At 42.7% G+C, this 16,963-nt stretch overlaps 1 protein-coding gene across 1 annotated transcript in view; it reads left to right on the top strand.

The window, feature by feature from the left end:
* Positions 1–16,963, top strand: part of coro6 (coronin 6) — a 50,984-nt gene that overhangs the window by 22,841 nt on the left and 11,180 nt on the right. Inside the window, exons 2-8 of the mRNA XM_061899125.1 lie at positions 1,200–1,446; positions 3,552–3,674; positions 8,610–8,739; positions 11,554–11,732; positions 11,815–11,934; positions 15,693–15,797; positions 15,857–16,002. Of these exons, the coding sequence (XP_061755109.1) occupies positions 1,249–1,446; positions 3,552–3,674; positions 8,610–8,739; positions 11,554–11,732; positions 11,815–11,934; positions 15,693–15,797; positions 15,857–16,002 (1,001 nt within the window). The 5' untranslated portion in view covers positions 1,200–1,248. The remainder of the gene's footprint in view (positions 1–1,199; positions 1,447–3,551; positions 3,675–8,609; positions 8,740–11,553; positions 11,733–11,814; positions 11,935–15,692; positions 15,798–15,856; positions 16,003–16,963) is intronic.

Genomic DNA, 16,963 nt, shown 5'->3' with positions numbered 1-16,963 from the left:
CGTCCGTCCGTCCGTCCGTCCGTCCGTCCGTCCGTCCGTCCGTCCGTCCGTCCGTCCGTCCGTCCGTCCGTCCGTCCGTCCGTCCGTCCGTCCGTCCGTCCGTCCGTCCGTCCGTCCGTCCGTCCGTCCGTCCGTCCGTCCGTCCGTCCGTCCGTCCGTCCGTCCGTCCGTCCGTCCGTCCGTCCGTCCGTCCGTCCGTCCGTCCGTCCGTCCGTCCGTCCGTCCGTCCGTCCGTCCGTCCGTCCGCCCGCCCGCCCGCCCGTCCGTCCGTCCGCCCGTCCGTCCGTCCGTCCATCTACAACATAAACACAACAGAACAAATACCCAGAAACCCTTGCAGCACTAACTCTTCCGGGACACTACAATATGCACCCCCGCTCCCCCCTTAAATCCAACCCCACCCACCCACCCTCCGTCCGTCCGTCCATCTACAACATAAACACAACAGAACAAATACCCAGAAACCCTTGCAGCACTAACTCTTCCGGGACACTACAATATGCACCCCCGCTCCCCCCTTAAATCCAACCCCACCCACCTCAACCTCCTCATACTCTCTTAGGAAGAGCATGTCCCAAATTCCAAGCTGCTGTTTTGAGGCATGTTAAAAAAAAAAATAATGCACTTTGTGACTTCAATAATAAATATGGCATTTTTTTCCATAACTTGAGTTGATTTATTTTGGGAAAAACCTGGTTGCATTGTTTAATGCATCCAGGGGGGCATCACAACAAAATGAGGCATAATAATGTGTTCATTTCACCGGTATGTGGTTGATATCGGAATTGGTAATTAAGAGTTGCACAATATCGGATATCGGCGAAAAAGCCATCATCGGACATCTCTAATAATCTGTGATTAAACAAAATTGTAAAAGTGTGATGTGAAGTGAAGTGAATTATATTTATATAGCGCTTTTCTCTAGTGACTCAAAGCGCTTTACATAGTGAAACCCAATATCTAAGTTACATTTAAACCAGTGTGGGTGTCTTGCCCAAGGACACAACGGCAGTGACTAGGATGGCGGAAGCGGGAATCGAACCTGCAACCCTCAAGTTGCTGGCACGGCCACTCTACCAACCGAGCAATACCGCCCGTGATTAATCTGATTTATAATAAATAACTGACAGCACTGATGTATATCTATGGCTATTCTACTCTTTGTATTCACAAGCTACATTCTATCACTTCCTCCTCAGTCTCCGCCCCTCCACGCCGCTCCTCAGTCTCCGCCCCCCCGCCGCAGCCATGAGTCGCAGCATCGTGCGGCAGAGCAAGTTCCGCCACGTCTTCGGCCAGGCGGTCAAGGCCGACCAGGGCTACGACGACATCCGCGTGTCCAAGGTGACGTGGGACAGCTCCTTCTGCGCCATCAACCCAAAGTTCCTGGCCGTCATCGTGGAGTCCAGCGGGGGCGGAGCCTTCCTGGTACTGCCCCTCTCCAAGGTGGGCGGAGCCAACTTTTTTTCACAACTGTGACATCACGGCATACTTGCCAACCTTCCTGGGAGACTCCCGAATTTCAGTGCCCCGCCCGAAAATCCCCCGGGGCAACCATTCTGCCGAATTTCTCCCGATTTCCACCCGGACAAAAATATTGGGGGCGTGCCTTAAAGGCACTGCCTTTAGCGTCCTCTACAACCTGTCGTCACGTCAGCTTTTCCTCCACACAAACACATAATATATGCGGCTTTTAAACACACATAAGTGAATGCAAGGCATACTTGGTCAACAGCCATACAGGTCACACTGAGGGTGGCCGTATAAACAACTTGAAAGGCCTACTGAAAGCCACTACTAGCCACCACGCAGTCTGATAGTTTATATATCAATGATGAAATATTAACATTGCAACACATGCCAATACAGCCTTTTTAGTTTACTAAATTGCAATTTTTAAATTTCCCGCTAAGTATCCTGCTGAAAACGTCGCGGTATAATAAGGCGTGCGCATAACGTCACTGATTGTAGCGGACATTTTGATCCAGCGCCGATCCCAGCTATAAGCTTTAATCGCATAATCACACAGTATTCTGGACGTCTGTGTTGCTGAATCTTTTGCAATTTCTTCAATTGATAATGGAGACGTCAAAGAAGAAAGATGTAGGTGGTAAGCGGTGTATTGCGGCCGCCTTTAGCCACACAAACACAGCCGGTGTTTCCTTGTTTACATTCCCGAAAGCTGATGGTGAAGCTTTACTATAGAACAGAGCGGTCCAGCGAACATGGTTCCCTACCACATGTCAACCGGCAGGTTTTGGTGAGAAAATGGTGGTATTAAGTCGGCTCTTACCGTAGTTATGAGCGGAGAGCTTGCGTCGTGCCTCGCCCCCTGCAGCTGCGGACTCGCTTGCGTCCTCCCAACCGTCGGAGGGAAAAAAATAAAAAAATCTCAGCCCGGCTGCCTTGCCTTGTCGAGAAACGGGGCTTTGATCGAAGACACTAGCGGTCACCAAATCCGTGGCCACACCCCTCCGACTTTCAGGTACGACCATATAATCTCTCTAAAACTCTAGTAACACAATAAGCAGATAAGGGATTTTTCAGAATTATCCTAGTAAATTTGTCTAAAAACATCTGAATCGCTCCCACTGCCCTCGTCTTTTTTTTTTATTTCTAGTCCTTCACTCTCACTTTCCTCATCCACGAATCTTTCATCCTCGCTCAAGTTAATGGGGAAATTGTCGCTTTCTCGGTCCGAATCGCTATTGCTGCTGGTGGCCATGATTGTAAACAATGTGAGGATGTGAGGAGCTCCACAACCCGTGACGTCACGCGCACATCGTCTGCTACTTCCGGTAGAGGCAAGGCTTTTTTTATTAGCGACGAAAAGTTGCGAAATTTATCGTGGATGTTCTCTACTAAATCCTTTCAGCAAAAATATGGCAATATCACGAAATGATCAAGTATGACACATAGAATGGACCTGCTATACACCGTATAAGAAAATCTCATTTCAGTAGGCCTTTAACACTGTTACAAATACGCGCCACACTGTGAACCCACACCAAACAAGAATGACAAACACATTTCCCCATCTCCCGAGTTCGGATATCTCATGCATCACGGAGATGGAGCAAAAAGACACTCGCTACACACTCAAATGCACACCAAGGCTGAGCGTGACTAAGCATCAGGCTATTAATACAAGCCACGCCCCCTCAGGCCCCTCCCACTGCCACTGCAGTCTCATGGGCCACCAGAAAAACTCCCCTTTCAACACCTCGTCTCTCGCCTATAAATACACTCCTGCGTGCGTGTGTGTATGCGTGCGTGTGTGTGTGTGTGTGTGTGTGTATGTATGATGCACACAAAGGAGGTTGTAACAACAAATCTGATTGGCCGATACCCATCAAGTCATCATGTGACTCATTAGAAGAGTGAAAAGGGCTATGAGAGGTCAGGTTGTCTCTTGGGGGACATGTTAGACTCCCCCAGAATGGCAACCCCATGCAGTGGGGGGGTTGAGGGGGGGGGGGGGGGGGTGACTGTCCTTGCGCCGCTTTCCAGGAATCCGTGGAACATTCTGATGAGGTTCTGTTGTACTCCAGACGGGACGAGTGGACAAGAACTACCCTCTGGTCATAGGACACTCTGGACCTGTCCTCGACATTGATTGGTGTCCCCACGATGACAACATCCTGGCCAGCGGCTCAGAGGACTGCACCGCCATGGTAAACACACACACACACACACACACACACACACACACACACACACACACACACACACACACACACACACTGGCCACTTCATTAGGTACTCCATCGAATGAGCTCCAGTGCCTAAATTGTTGTATAAGGTTGCTATGGCGATGTGTGCGTGTATGCGTCCGTATATATATATACAGAATATAATTGATATTTATTTATTTTGCCGTTTTTGTTTACATGTTAAAGGTGTTTTAATGAATATGCATGCATGTTTAACATATAGATTCCAATCTTTCATGAAGACAAGAATATAAGTTGGTGTATTACCTGATTCTGATGACTTGCATTGATTGGAATCAGACAGTATAGTGCTGAAAACGTCCACGTTTTCAAATGGAGGAGAAAAAAAGTTCCTCTTTTCCATCCAATACCACATGAAAGTCGTTGGTTTTTAGCATCTTATTTGTCCAGCTTCCATATTCGTTTTTATACACTTTACAAGAAATACATTGGCGGCAAACTCCGTAGCTTGCTAGCTTGTTTGCGCTGGCTTTCGGAGACTATTATTTTGTTAGCCCAGGCGCGATGGAGCGGCGCTTTTATTGTGAAGACAGGAACTGTGCGATCAGCCTTTAGGCTTTTGACGGGAAGTACGGTTGAAATAAAAAGTGTATTTTTTCCTTTACACTTTTGATTGATTGATTGAAACTTGTATTAGTAGATTGCACAGTACAGTACATATTCCGTACAATTGACCACTAAATGGTAACACCCCAGTAAGTTTTTCAACTTTTTTAAGTCGGATTCGACGTGTGACGGTCACGTGACCGCCAGACTCTGTTTGATTGGTCCAACGTCACCAGTGACTGCATTTGATTGGTGAAACGCATGCATGCGTAGTTCCTACTTTGAAAAATCAAAACAAACATTAATAGATCAATCAATCAATCAATCAATGTTTACTTATATAGCCCTAAATCACTAGTGTCTCAAAGGGCTGCACAAACCACCACGACATCCTCGGTAGGCCCACATAAGGGCAAGGAAAACTCACACCCAGTGGGACGTCGGTGACAATGATGACTATGAGAATCTTAGAGAGGAGGAAAGCAATGGATGTCGAGCGGGTCTAACATTATACTGTGAAAGTTCAATCCATAATGGATCCAACACAGTCGCGAGAGTCCAGTCCAAAGCGGATCCAACACAGCAGCGAGAGTCCCGTTCACAGCGGAGCCAGCAGGAAACCATCCCAAGCGGAGGCGGATCAGCAGCGCAGAGATGTCCCCAGCCGATACACAGGCAAGCAGTACATGGCCACCGGATCGGACCGGACCCCCTCCACAAGGGAGAGTGGGACATAGAAGAAAAAGAAAAGAAACAGCAGATCAACTGGTCTAAAAAGGGAGTCTATTTAAAGGCTAGAGTATACAAATGAGTTTTAAGGTGAGACTTAAATGCTTCTACTGAGGTAGCATCTCGAACTGTTACCGGGAGGGCATTCCAGAGTACTGGAGCCCGAAATGAAAACGCTCTATAGCCCGCAGACTTTTTTTGGGCTTTGGGAATCACTAATAAGCCGGAGTCCTTTGAACGCAGATTTCTTGCCGGGACATATGGTACAATACAATCGGCAAGATAGGCTGGAGCTAGACCGTGTAGTATTTTATACGTAAGTAGTAAAACCTTAAAGTCACATCTTAAGTGCACAGGAAGCCAGTGCAGGTGAGCCAGTACAGGTGTAATGTGATCAAACTTTCTTGTTCTTGTCAAAAGTCTAGCAGCCGCATTTTGTACCAACTGTAATCTTTTAATGCTAGACATGGGGAGACCCGAAAATAATACGTTACAGTAGTCGAGGCGAAGTAGCGAGTAACGAGCTGATTGTAGATAAATGGAGCGGAGTAAAAGTAGCGTTTCTTCTCTATAAATATACTCAAGTAAAAGTATGTTGCATAAAAACTACTCTTAGAAGTACAATTTATCCCAAAAGTTACTCAAATAGATGTAACGGAGTAAATGTAGCGCGTTACTACCCACCTCTGACAACCTGTAGAAAGGGTGGTCCCCACAAGTCATGATCAAAAACTTGGTCCCCATTCCAAATGAGTTTGCGAGTGTGTGTGTGTGAGTGTGTGTGTGTGTGTGTGTGTGCGTGTGTGTGTGTGTGTGTGTGTGTGAGTGTGTGTGTTGCAGCTGTCCATGCTTGGCAGCTACAGAAAGAACAAGTGTGATATCACGCTGCTTATTTTGCAGCTGCGTGTCATTGTGTGTTTCCTTCCAGTGTGTTATTTGTGTTTTTATATATATATATATATGTATATATGTGTGTTTGTGTTTTTCATAAGTATTGAGACAACTACAAGGAGTGAAGCAAATGTTGGAGATGTGTCTCCTTAAAGGGGAATTGCACTTTGTTTGGGATTTTGCCTCCCATTCACAATCCTTTTGTGAGACAAGAACATGTTGTTTTTGTTTTATTTATGCATTCTAAATTGTAAAGTGCTCTAAAAAAACATCCAAAAACCTCCATCAACATTTTCTACATTGCATCCAGAAGGAATTCACTTCAGTTTTTCCACATTTCAAAAGCCTTATTTCAAAATTGAATGCATTCATTTTTCTTTGCAAAATTCTAAACACATAAGAGAATGTGAAAATAGGTTTTTAGAACTATTACCTCTTATAAAAAAATAGGAAACTAAAAAATTACATGTACATACACATTTTTTGGCCACCCATCCATATCAATCAATCATCAATTAATTTTTATTTATATAGCCCTAAATCACAAGTGTCTCAAAAGGATGCACAAACCACAACGACATCCTCTGTAGAGCCCACATAAGGGCAAGGAAAAACTCACCCCAGTGGGACGTTGGTGACAGTGACAATGATGACTATGAGAAACCTTGGAGAGGACCACATATGGGTGAGGGGGACAGAGGAGAAAAAGAAAACAAACGGCAGGTCAACTAGTTTTATACATTCTAAACCAGGGGTCACCAACGCGGGGCCCGCGGGCACCAGATAGCCCGTAAGGATCAGATGAGTCGCCCGCTGGCCAGTTCTAAAAATAGCTCAAATAGCAGCACTTACCAGTGAGCTGCCTCTATTTTTTAAATTTGTATTTATTTACTAGCAAGCTGGTCTCGCTTTGCTCGATATTTTTCATTCTAAGAGACACAAAACTCAAATAGAATTTGAAAATTCCAGGAAATATTTTAAAGACTTGGTCTTCACTTGTTTAAATAAGTTCATTTATTTTTTTACTTTGCTTCTTATAACTTTCAGAAGACAATTTCAGAGAAAAAAATTCAACCTTAAAAATGATTTTAGGATTTTTAAACACATTTACCTTTTTACCTTTTAAATTCCTTCCTCTTCTTTCCTGACAATTTAAATCAATGTTCAAGTAATTTTTTTATGTTTTTATTGTAAAGAATAATAAATACATTTTAATTTAATTCTTCATTTTAGCTTCTGTTTTTTTGACGAAGAAGAATATTTGTGAAATATTTCTTCAAACTTATTATGATTAAAATTCAAAAAAATTTAAATTTAAATCTTATTTCAAAGTCTTTTGAATTTCTTTTAAAATTTTTGCTCTGGAAAATCTAGAAGAAATAAGGATTTGTCTTTGTTAGAAATATAGCTTGGTCCAACTCGTTATATATTCTAACAAAGTGCAGATTGTATTTTAACCTATTTAAAACATGTCATCAAAATTCTAAAATTAATCTTAATCAGGAAAAATTACTAATGATGATCCATAAATTATTTTTGAAATTTTTTCAAAAAGATTGGAATTAGTTAGTTTTTCTCTTAATTTTTTTCGGTTGAATTTTGAATTTTAAAGAATCGAAATTGAAGATAAACTTTGTTTCAAAATTTAATTTTTTTTTTTTTTTTTCGTGTTTTCGTTTGTCCAGGGTGTACCCTGCCTTCCGCCCCATTGTAGCTGAGATAGGCGCCAGCGCCCTCCGCCACCCCAAAAGGGAATAAGCGGTAGAAAAATGGATGGACGGACGGAATAATACTTCAACAAAATATGAATTTAAGCTCATAAACTGTCAAAATAAATACAACAATGCAATATTCAGTGTTGACAGCTAGATTTAAATAAATATTAATGTTAAAGATTTCTTTTTTTCTGAAGAAATGTTTAGAAAGAAGTTGATGAATCCAGATGGATCTCTATTACAATCCCCAAAGAGGGCACTTTAAGTTGATGATTACTTCTATGTGTAGACATCTTTATTTATAATTGAATCACTTGTTTATTTGTCAACAAGTTTTTCGTTATTTTTATATCTTTTTTTCCCCAAATAGTTCAAGGCGGCATAGCTCGGTTGGTGCCAGCAACTTGAGGGTTGCAGGTTCGATTCCCGCCTGTGCCATCCTAGTTACTGCCGTTGTGTCCTTGGGCAAGACACTTTACCCACCTTCTCCCAGTGAAGTGAATTGTATTTATATAGCGCTTTTCTCTAGTGACTCAAAGCGCTTTACATAGTGAAACCCGATATCTAAGTTACATTCAAACCAGTGTGGGTGGCACTGGGAGCAGGTGGGTAAAGTGTCTTGCCCAAGGACACAACGGCAGTGACTAGGATGGCGGAAGCGGGAATCGAACCTGCAACTCTCAAGTTGCTGACACGGCCGCTCTACCAACCGAGCTATGCCGCCGCCCACACTGGTTTAAATGTAACTTAGATATTGGGTGTCACTATGTAAAGCGCTTTGAGTCACTTGAGAAAAGCGCTATATAAATATAATTCACTTCCCACTTCAAGAAAGACCACTACAAATGAGCAATATTTTTGGGCACAATTTAACAAATCAGAAACTGATGACATAGTGCTGTATTTTACTTCTTTATGTCTTTTTTTTCAACCAAAAATACTTTGCTCTGATTAGGGGGTACTTGAATTAAAAAAATGGTCGCTCCCTCTGCAGGTGTGGCAAATTCCTGATCACTCCCTGATCCGCCCCATCACAGACCCTGTGGTGGTTCTGGAGGGTCACTCCAAACGTGTCGGCATCGTCAGCTGGCACCCGACCACGCGCAACATCCTCCTCACTGCAGGTACGCACACGGCCAAGGGGAATTCATGCGGAGTTCATTCTTTACATTCAGAGGTGGGTAGAGTAGCCAGAAATTGTACTCAAGTAAGAGTACTTTTACTTTAGAGATTTATTACTCAAGTAAAAGTAAAGAGTAGTCACCCAAATATTTACTTGAGTAAAAGTAAAAAGTATGTTGTGAAAAAACTACTCAAGTACTGAGTAACTGATGAGTAACCTGTTTGTTTAATGATTACGGCAACAAGTAATGCACAAAAACATAAAAATAGCAATGAGCAAATTCAGAGCCAGGAATATCTCTTAAGCAACTAAAACAATAATATATACTAAATAATAATACATTAAAATAAAAAAAAATTAAGGCAAATTGAGCCACAATAACTTAACAACACCATAGGCTCAGTAGGCATTGATTGATTGATTGATTGATTGATTGATTGAAACTTGTATTAGTAGATTGCACAGTACAGTACATATTCCCTACAATTGACCACTAAATGGTAACACCCCAATAAGTTTTTCAACGTTAATCAATTACTTAATAAATGACCAATACCTCATATATACATACACACATATCATATATATTTATATATACATATACATACACATCATATATATATCTACAGTATATATATATATATATATATATATATATATATGTATGTAGGTGTGGGAAAAATCACAAGACTACTTCATCTCTACAGAACTGTTTCATGAGGGGTTCCCTCAATCATCAGGAGATTTTTAATGGAAGCATTCACATACAATGGTTTATATAGGGCACAGAGTGGGTGGGTACAGGCAGGCGTAGGAGTGTGGTGATTGGCTCATGTGTTACCTAGGAGGTGTTACCGTCTGTGGCGGCATGTTGAAATGATTTCACTGCGCTTGTTGAGGGATGATAGATCTGGATGATATATAATAAACAGTTTCTCTTTTAAGCATAGGTTGCATCTTTTATTACCACTGTTGTAAGGTGTGCTGGATGCAAGAATTTGCCATGTTATTGAATATTCAACATTATTGTCTTTGAGGTTCCAAATGTGCTTGCTGAGTTCTGTAGAATTCCGCAAAGTCTGGTTTCTAAAGGAGGCCTTGTGATTATTCCATCTTGTTTTGAACGCTCCTTTGGTTAATCCTACGTACGTGTCGGATGTGTTAATGTCCACGCAAGGTTGAGAACCACTGCTTTAATGGGTCCCCACAAACACACGTGCACTAATGGTCCACGTGTTAATGTCCACGCAAGGACATTAACACATCCGACACGTACGTAGGATTAACCGAAGGAGCGTTCAAAACAAGATGGAATAATCACAACGCCTCCTTTAGAAGCCAGACTTTGCGGAATTCTACAGAACTCAGCAAGCACATTTGGAACCTCAAAGACAATAATGTTGAATATTCAATAACATGGCAAATTCTTGCATCCAGCCCACCTTACAACAGTGGTAATAAAAGATGCAACCTATGCTTAAAAGAGAAACTGTTTATTATACATCATCCAGATCTATCATCCCTCAACAAGCGCAGTGAAATCATTTCAACATGCCGCCACAGACGGAAACACCTCCTAGGTAACACATGAGCCAATCACCACACCCTACGCCTGCCTGTACCCACCCACTCTGTGCCCTATATAAACCATTGTATGTGAATACTTCCATTAAAATCTCCTGATGATTGAGGGAACCCCTCATGAAACAGTTCTGTAGAGATGAAGTAGTCTTGTGATTTTTCCCACACCTACATATTGCGCTCTACCACGGTATCGAGCACTATTTTCTGGATAATCCAATCAAGACATATACATATATGTATACATTTATATATACAGTATATCATTTATATTTATTTATTTTGCCGTTTTTGTTCACATGTTGAAGGTGTTTTAATGAATATACAAGCATGTTTAACGTATAGATTCCTATCTTTAATGAAGACAAGAATATAAGTTGGTGTATTACCTGATTCTGATGACTTGCATTGATTGGAATCAGACAGTATAGTGCTGATAATGTCCCGGTTTTCGAATGGAGGAGAAAAAAAGTTCCTCTTTTCCGTCCAATACCACATGAAAGTGGTTGGTTTTTGGCATCTTATTTGTCCAGCTTCCATATTCGTTTTTATACACTTTAGAAGAAATACATTGGCGGCAAACTCCGTAGCTTGCTAGTTTGCGCTAGCTTTCGGAGACTCTTATTTTGTTAGCGCAGGCGCGATGGAGCGACACTTTTATTGTGAAGACAGGAACTGTGCGATCAGTCTTTAGGCTTTTGACGGGAAGTACGGTTGACATAAAAAGTGTCTTTTTTCCTTTACACTTTTGATTGATTGGTTGATTGATTGAAACTTTCATTAGTAGATTGCACAGTACAGTACATATTCCCTACAATTGACTACTAAATGGTAACACCCCAGTAAGTTTTTCAACATGTCGGGTTCTGCGTGTGGCGGTCATCTGACCACCTAGCTCTGTTTGATTGGTCCAACGTCACCAGTGACTGCATTTGATTGGTGAAACGCAGGCATGCGTACTTCCTACTTTGAATGTGTGTCTGACAAAACCAAAACAAACATTAACAGATCGATTAAAAAAAAGTAGCGAGTAGCGACCTGATTGCAGATAAATGGAGCGGAGTAAAAGTAGCGTTTCTTCTCTATAAATATACTCAAGTAAAAGTATGTTGCATAAAAACTACTCTTAGAAGTACAATTTATCCCAAAAGTTACTCAAGTAGATGTAACGGAGTAAATGTAGCGCGTTACTACCCACCTTCTGTTTACGTTCCACCACCCCGGTTCTTCCTAGCCAGCGACAACCTGGTCATCATCTGGAACGTGGGGACGGGCGAGCCCCTCATGTCCATGGACGACCACCCCGACCTCATCTACAGCGTCAGCTGGAACCGCAACGGAAGCCTCTTCTGCACCACCTGCAAGGACCGCCGCCTGCGCGTTTGCGACCCGCGCAAGGCCGAAGTGGTGGCGGTGAGTGGCGGGAGGGAGGGTCACAGGTCAGCTGAGGGTCTCATGTCGCAAACTTTGCTCACATGCGTCGTGCGATTGCCAGGAACGCCTGGCTCCTCACGATGGCATCCGACCAATGAGAGCCATCTTCACCCGAGACGGGAACATCTTCACCACTGGATTCACTAGAATGAGCCAAAGAGAGCTTGGACTCTGGGACCCGGTTAGCACACACACACACTCACACACACACATGACTACATGACTACATGACTCTCGTCTTACATCAAAGGCCTACTGAAATGAGATTTTCTTATTTAAACGGGGATAGCAGGTCCATTCTATGTGTCATACTTGATCATTTCGCGAAATCGCCATATTTTTTCTGAAAGGATTTAGTAGAGAACATCCACGATAAAGTTCGCAACTTTCGGCGCTAAGAGAAAAGCCCTGCCTCTACCGGACGTCGCAGACGATGACGTCACATGTTTGATGGCTGCTCACATATTCACATTGTTTTTAATGGGAGCTTCCAACAAAAAGTGCTATTCGGACCGAGAAAACGACAATTTCCCCATTAATTTGAGCGAGGATGAAAGATTCGTGTTTGAGGATATTGATAGCGACGGACTAGAAAAAAAAAAAAACGCGATTGCATTGGGACAGATTCCGATGTTTTTAGACACATTTACTAGGATAATTCTGGGAAATCCCTTATCTTTCTATTGTGTTGCTAGTGTTTTAGTGAGTTTAACAGTACCTGATAGTCGGAGGGGTGTGTCCACGGGTGTCTTGACGCTAATGACTCCGGGGAGTCGACGGCAGCTTTATGGACTACACAAGCTCAGCTTGACGATATTGATACAAAAAAAAAAGGTAAAGTTTAAAAATGATAAAACGCGATAGCATTGGGACGGATTACGATGTTTTTAGACACATTTACTAGGATAATTCTGGGAAATCCCTTATCTTTCTATTGTGTTGCTAGTGTTTTAGTGAGTTTAATAGTACCTGATAGTCGGAAGGGTGTCTCCACGGGTGTCTTGACGCCAGTGTCTCAGGGGAGTCGACTCCAGCTATGGACGACACAAGCTCAGCTTTTCTCTGGTAAGAACTGACTTTTTACCACAATTTTCTCACCGAAACCTGCTGGTTGACATGTGGTTGGGATCCATGTTCGCTGTGATCCATAGTAAAGTTTCACCTCCAGGAATTTTAAACAAGGAATCACCGTGTGTTTGTGTGGCTAAAGGCTAAAGCTTCCCAACTCCATCTTTCTACTGTGACTTCTCCAATATTAATTGAACAAATTGCAAAAGATTCAGCAACACAGATGTCCAAAATACTGTGTAATTATGCCGTTAAAGCAGACGACTTTTAGCTGTGTGTGTGTGCAGCGCTCATATTTCCTAAAAACCCGTGACGTCTTGCGTACACGTCATCATTACACGGCGTTTCGAAGACGAAACTCCCGGGAAATTTAAAATTGCAATTTAGTAAACTAAAAAGGCCGTATTGGCATGTGTTGCAATGTTAATATTTCATCATTGATATATAAACTATCAGACTGCGTGGTCGCTAGTAGTGGTTGACAATGAGATTTTCTTATTCAAACGGGGATAGCAGGTCCATTCTATGTGTCATACTTGATCATTTCGCGAAATCGCCATATTTTCGCTGAAAGGATTTAGTAGAGAACATCCACGATAAAGTTCGCAACTTTCGGCGCTAAGAGAAAAGCCCTGCCTCTGCCGGAAGTCGCAGACGATGACGTCACATGTTTGATGGCTCCTCACATATTCACATTGATTTTAATGGGAGCCTCCAACAAAAAGTGCTATTCGGACCGAGAAAACGACAATTTCCCCATTAATTTGAGCGAGGATGAAAGATTCGTGTTTGAGGATATTGATAGCGACGGTCTAGAAAAAAAAAAAAAACGCGATTGCATTGGGACAGATTCCGATGTTTTTAGACACATTTACTAGGTTAATTCTGGGAAATCCCTTATCTTTCTATTGTGTTGCTAGTGTTTTAGTGAGTTTAATAGTACCTGATAGTCGGAGGGGTGTCTTGACGCTAATGTCTCAGGGGACTCGACGGCAGCTATGGACTACACAAGCTCAGCTTGACGATATTGATACAAAAAAAAAAAAAAAAAAAAAAAAAAAGTTTAAAAATGATAAAACGCGATTGCATTGGGACAGATTCCGATGTTTTTAGACACATTTACTAGGATAATTCTGGGAAATCCCTTATCTTTCTATTGTGTTGCTAGTGTTTTAGTGAGTTTAACAGTACCTGATAGTCGGAAGGGTGTCTCCACGGGTGTCTTGACGCCAATGTCTCAGGGGAGTCGACGGCAGCTATGGGCGGCACAAGCTCAGCTTTTTTCCGGTAAGAACTGACTTTTTAACCACAATTTTCTCACCGAAACCTGCTGGTTGACATGTGGTCGGGATCCATGTTCGCTGTGATCCATAAGAAAGTTTCACCTCCAGGAATTTTAAACAAGGAATCACCGTGTGTTTGTGTGGCTAAAGGCTAAAGCTTCCCAACTCCATCTTTCTACTGTGACTTCTCCAATATTAATTGAACAAATTGCAAAAGATTCAGCAACACAGATGTCCAAAATACTGTGTAATTATGCCGTTAAAGCAGACGACTTTTAGCTGTGTGTGTGTGCAGCGCTCATACTTCCTAAAAACCCGTGACGTCTTGCGTACACGTCATCATTACACGACGTTTCGAAGGCGAAACTCCCGGGAAATTTAAAATTGCAATTAAGTAAACTAAAAAGGCCGTATTGGCATGTGTTGCAATGTTAATATTTCATCATTGATATATAAACTATCAGACTGCGTGGTCGCTAGTAGTGGTTGACAATGAGATTTTCTTATTAAAACGGGGATAGCAGGTCCATTCTATGTGTCATACTTGATCATTTCGCGATATTGCCATATTTTTGCTGAAAGGATTTAGTAGAGAACATCCACGACAAAGTTGGCAACTTTCGGCGCTAAGAGAAAAGCCCTGCCTGTACCGGAAGTCGCAGAAGATGACGTCACATGTTTGATGGCTCCTCACATACTGATGATGTTCCATAAATTCTTTAATTTTTTTTGAAAAAGATTCGAATTAGCTCGTTTTTCCTTTCGTATTTTTCGGTTGAATTTTGAATTTTAAAGAGTCAAAATTGAATTTTCTTTTTTTTTCCTGTTTTCTCCTCTTTTAAAACGTTCAATTAAGTGTTTTTTTTCACCATTTATTCTCTACAAAAAACCTTCCATTAAAGGAAAAAAAATATTCGACAGAATGACGGACAGAAATACAATTTTTTAATACATATAGATTTATTTATTAAAGGTAAATTGAGCAAATTGGGCTTCACGGTGGCAGAGGGGTTAGTGCGTCTGCCTCACAATACGAAGGTCCTGCAGTCCTGGGTTCAAGTCCAGGCTCGGGATCTTTCTGTGTGGAGTTTGCATGTTCTCCCCGTGACTGCGTGGGTTCCCTCCGGGTACTCCGGCTTCCTCCCACTTCCAAAGACATGCACCTGGGGATAGGTTGATTGGCAACACTAAATTGGCCCTAGTGTGTGAATGTGAGTGTGAATGTTGTCTGTCTATCTGTGTTGGCCCTGCGATGAAGTGGCGACTTGTCCAGGGTGTACCCCGCCTTCCGCCCGATTGTAGCTGAGATAGGCGCCAGCGCCCCCCCGCGACCCCGAACGGGAATAACCGGCAGAAAATGGATGGATGAGCAAATTGGCTATTTCTGGCAATTTATTTAAGTGTGTATCAAACTGGTAGCCCTTGGCATTAATCAGTACCCAAGAAGTAGCTCTTGGTTTCAAAAAGGTTGGTGACCCCTGCTTTGAATCAAGACTAAACTAAACACACACACACACACGCACACACACACACACACACACACACACCTCTAGTCCCACTAAGACGTCTTTTTTTGTGTCCACCACAGACTAATTTTGAGGAACCGGTTGCTCTGCTGGAGTTGGACACGAGTAACGGAGTCTTATTACCTTATTACGACCCCGACGCCAACATGGTGTACCTGTGCGGAAAGGTGAGTTCTCCTTGCGGTGAACATGCAGCGTGGTTACCAATGCGTGTGTGTGCGTGCAGGGAGACAGCAGTATCCGTTACTTCGAGATCACGGAGGAGCCGCCGTACGTGCACTACCTCAACACTTTCAGCAGCAAAGAGCCGCAGAGGGGGATGGGCTTCATGCCCAAAAGGGGCGTGCACGTCAGCAAGTGTGAGATCGCCAGGTGAGCTCTGACACCCTCGCCGCCACGACGGCCGGCAACCGATGGAAACGTTTTCCAGCATCTAGTTTCGCGGAAGTAGGAAACAATGGAGGATGTAAGCATGCATGTGCATGTACAAGCCAGTCGGCCCTACTACAAGAAGACAGGAAAAAAAGAAGGGGCTTAGTGACTACAACTGGTAAAAATGGCGCACTCGCGTAAACCTCTACCACAAGGGTGTCCAAACTTTTTCCACAAAGAACCGCACACGGAAAAATTTAAGCATGCTGGAGCCATTTAGACATTTTTCATTTTCAAACCATAACAAAATATATGCATTTTTTTTTTTTTTAATCCTTAGAGCTCCTGGGGAGCATAGAGGGTCTCAGTCACTAAAATGTTAAAAAAATAAGTCAAATTATTATTATTATTTTTTATTTAATGCTTACAGTAAATCTCTATATCAGGGGTAGGGAACCTGTGGCTCTTTTGAAGACTGCATCTGGCTCTCGGATAAATCTGAGCTGCCGTTGCTTAAAACGATAAGTAATGAATAATTCCACTTGTAATCACAGCGTTAAAGATAATGTTAAAAATGTGAAACATTCTCATGCATTTTTAATCCATCCGTTTTCCACCGCACCTGTTCAAGAAGTTGCGTTAATGGTAAGAAGTTATTTATTATTGGTTAGTGTAAGGCTTGCCCTCCTGGGGGTTCTTCGGACCACCAAGCACCAACATGAGAGCCTGTTTCAGGGTTACAATATTGTTTTATTCTTCAATAAGTCTCTCTGTTGCTTTCCAGCAATTGTAGTTCCGGCCCCAACCCCGTCTCTCCTCCTGTTTGCTGCTTATAACAGAGCGACAGGTGATTAGATAACAAGGCCCAGGTGGGCCATCTACGCACCTGTCGCTGATTTCGAAGCCGGTCCTGGCACATCCCAGTTCGCTGCAAGCCCGCAGGCCACGCCCCCCTCCACAG

Source organism: Nerophis ophidion, linkage group LG04, assembly GCF_033978795.1.
Source record: "Nerophis ophidion isolate RoL-2023_Sa linkage group LG04, RoL_Noph_v1.0, whole genome shotgun sequence".
Lineage (NCBI taxonomy): Eukaryota > Metazoa > Chordata > Actinopteri > Syngnathiformes > Syngnathidae > Nerophis > Nerophis ophidion.
Note: the sequence above shows the minus strand (reverse complement) of the source record. Positions and strands in the feature narration are given on the sequence as shown.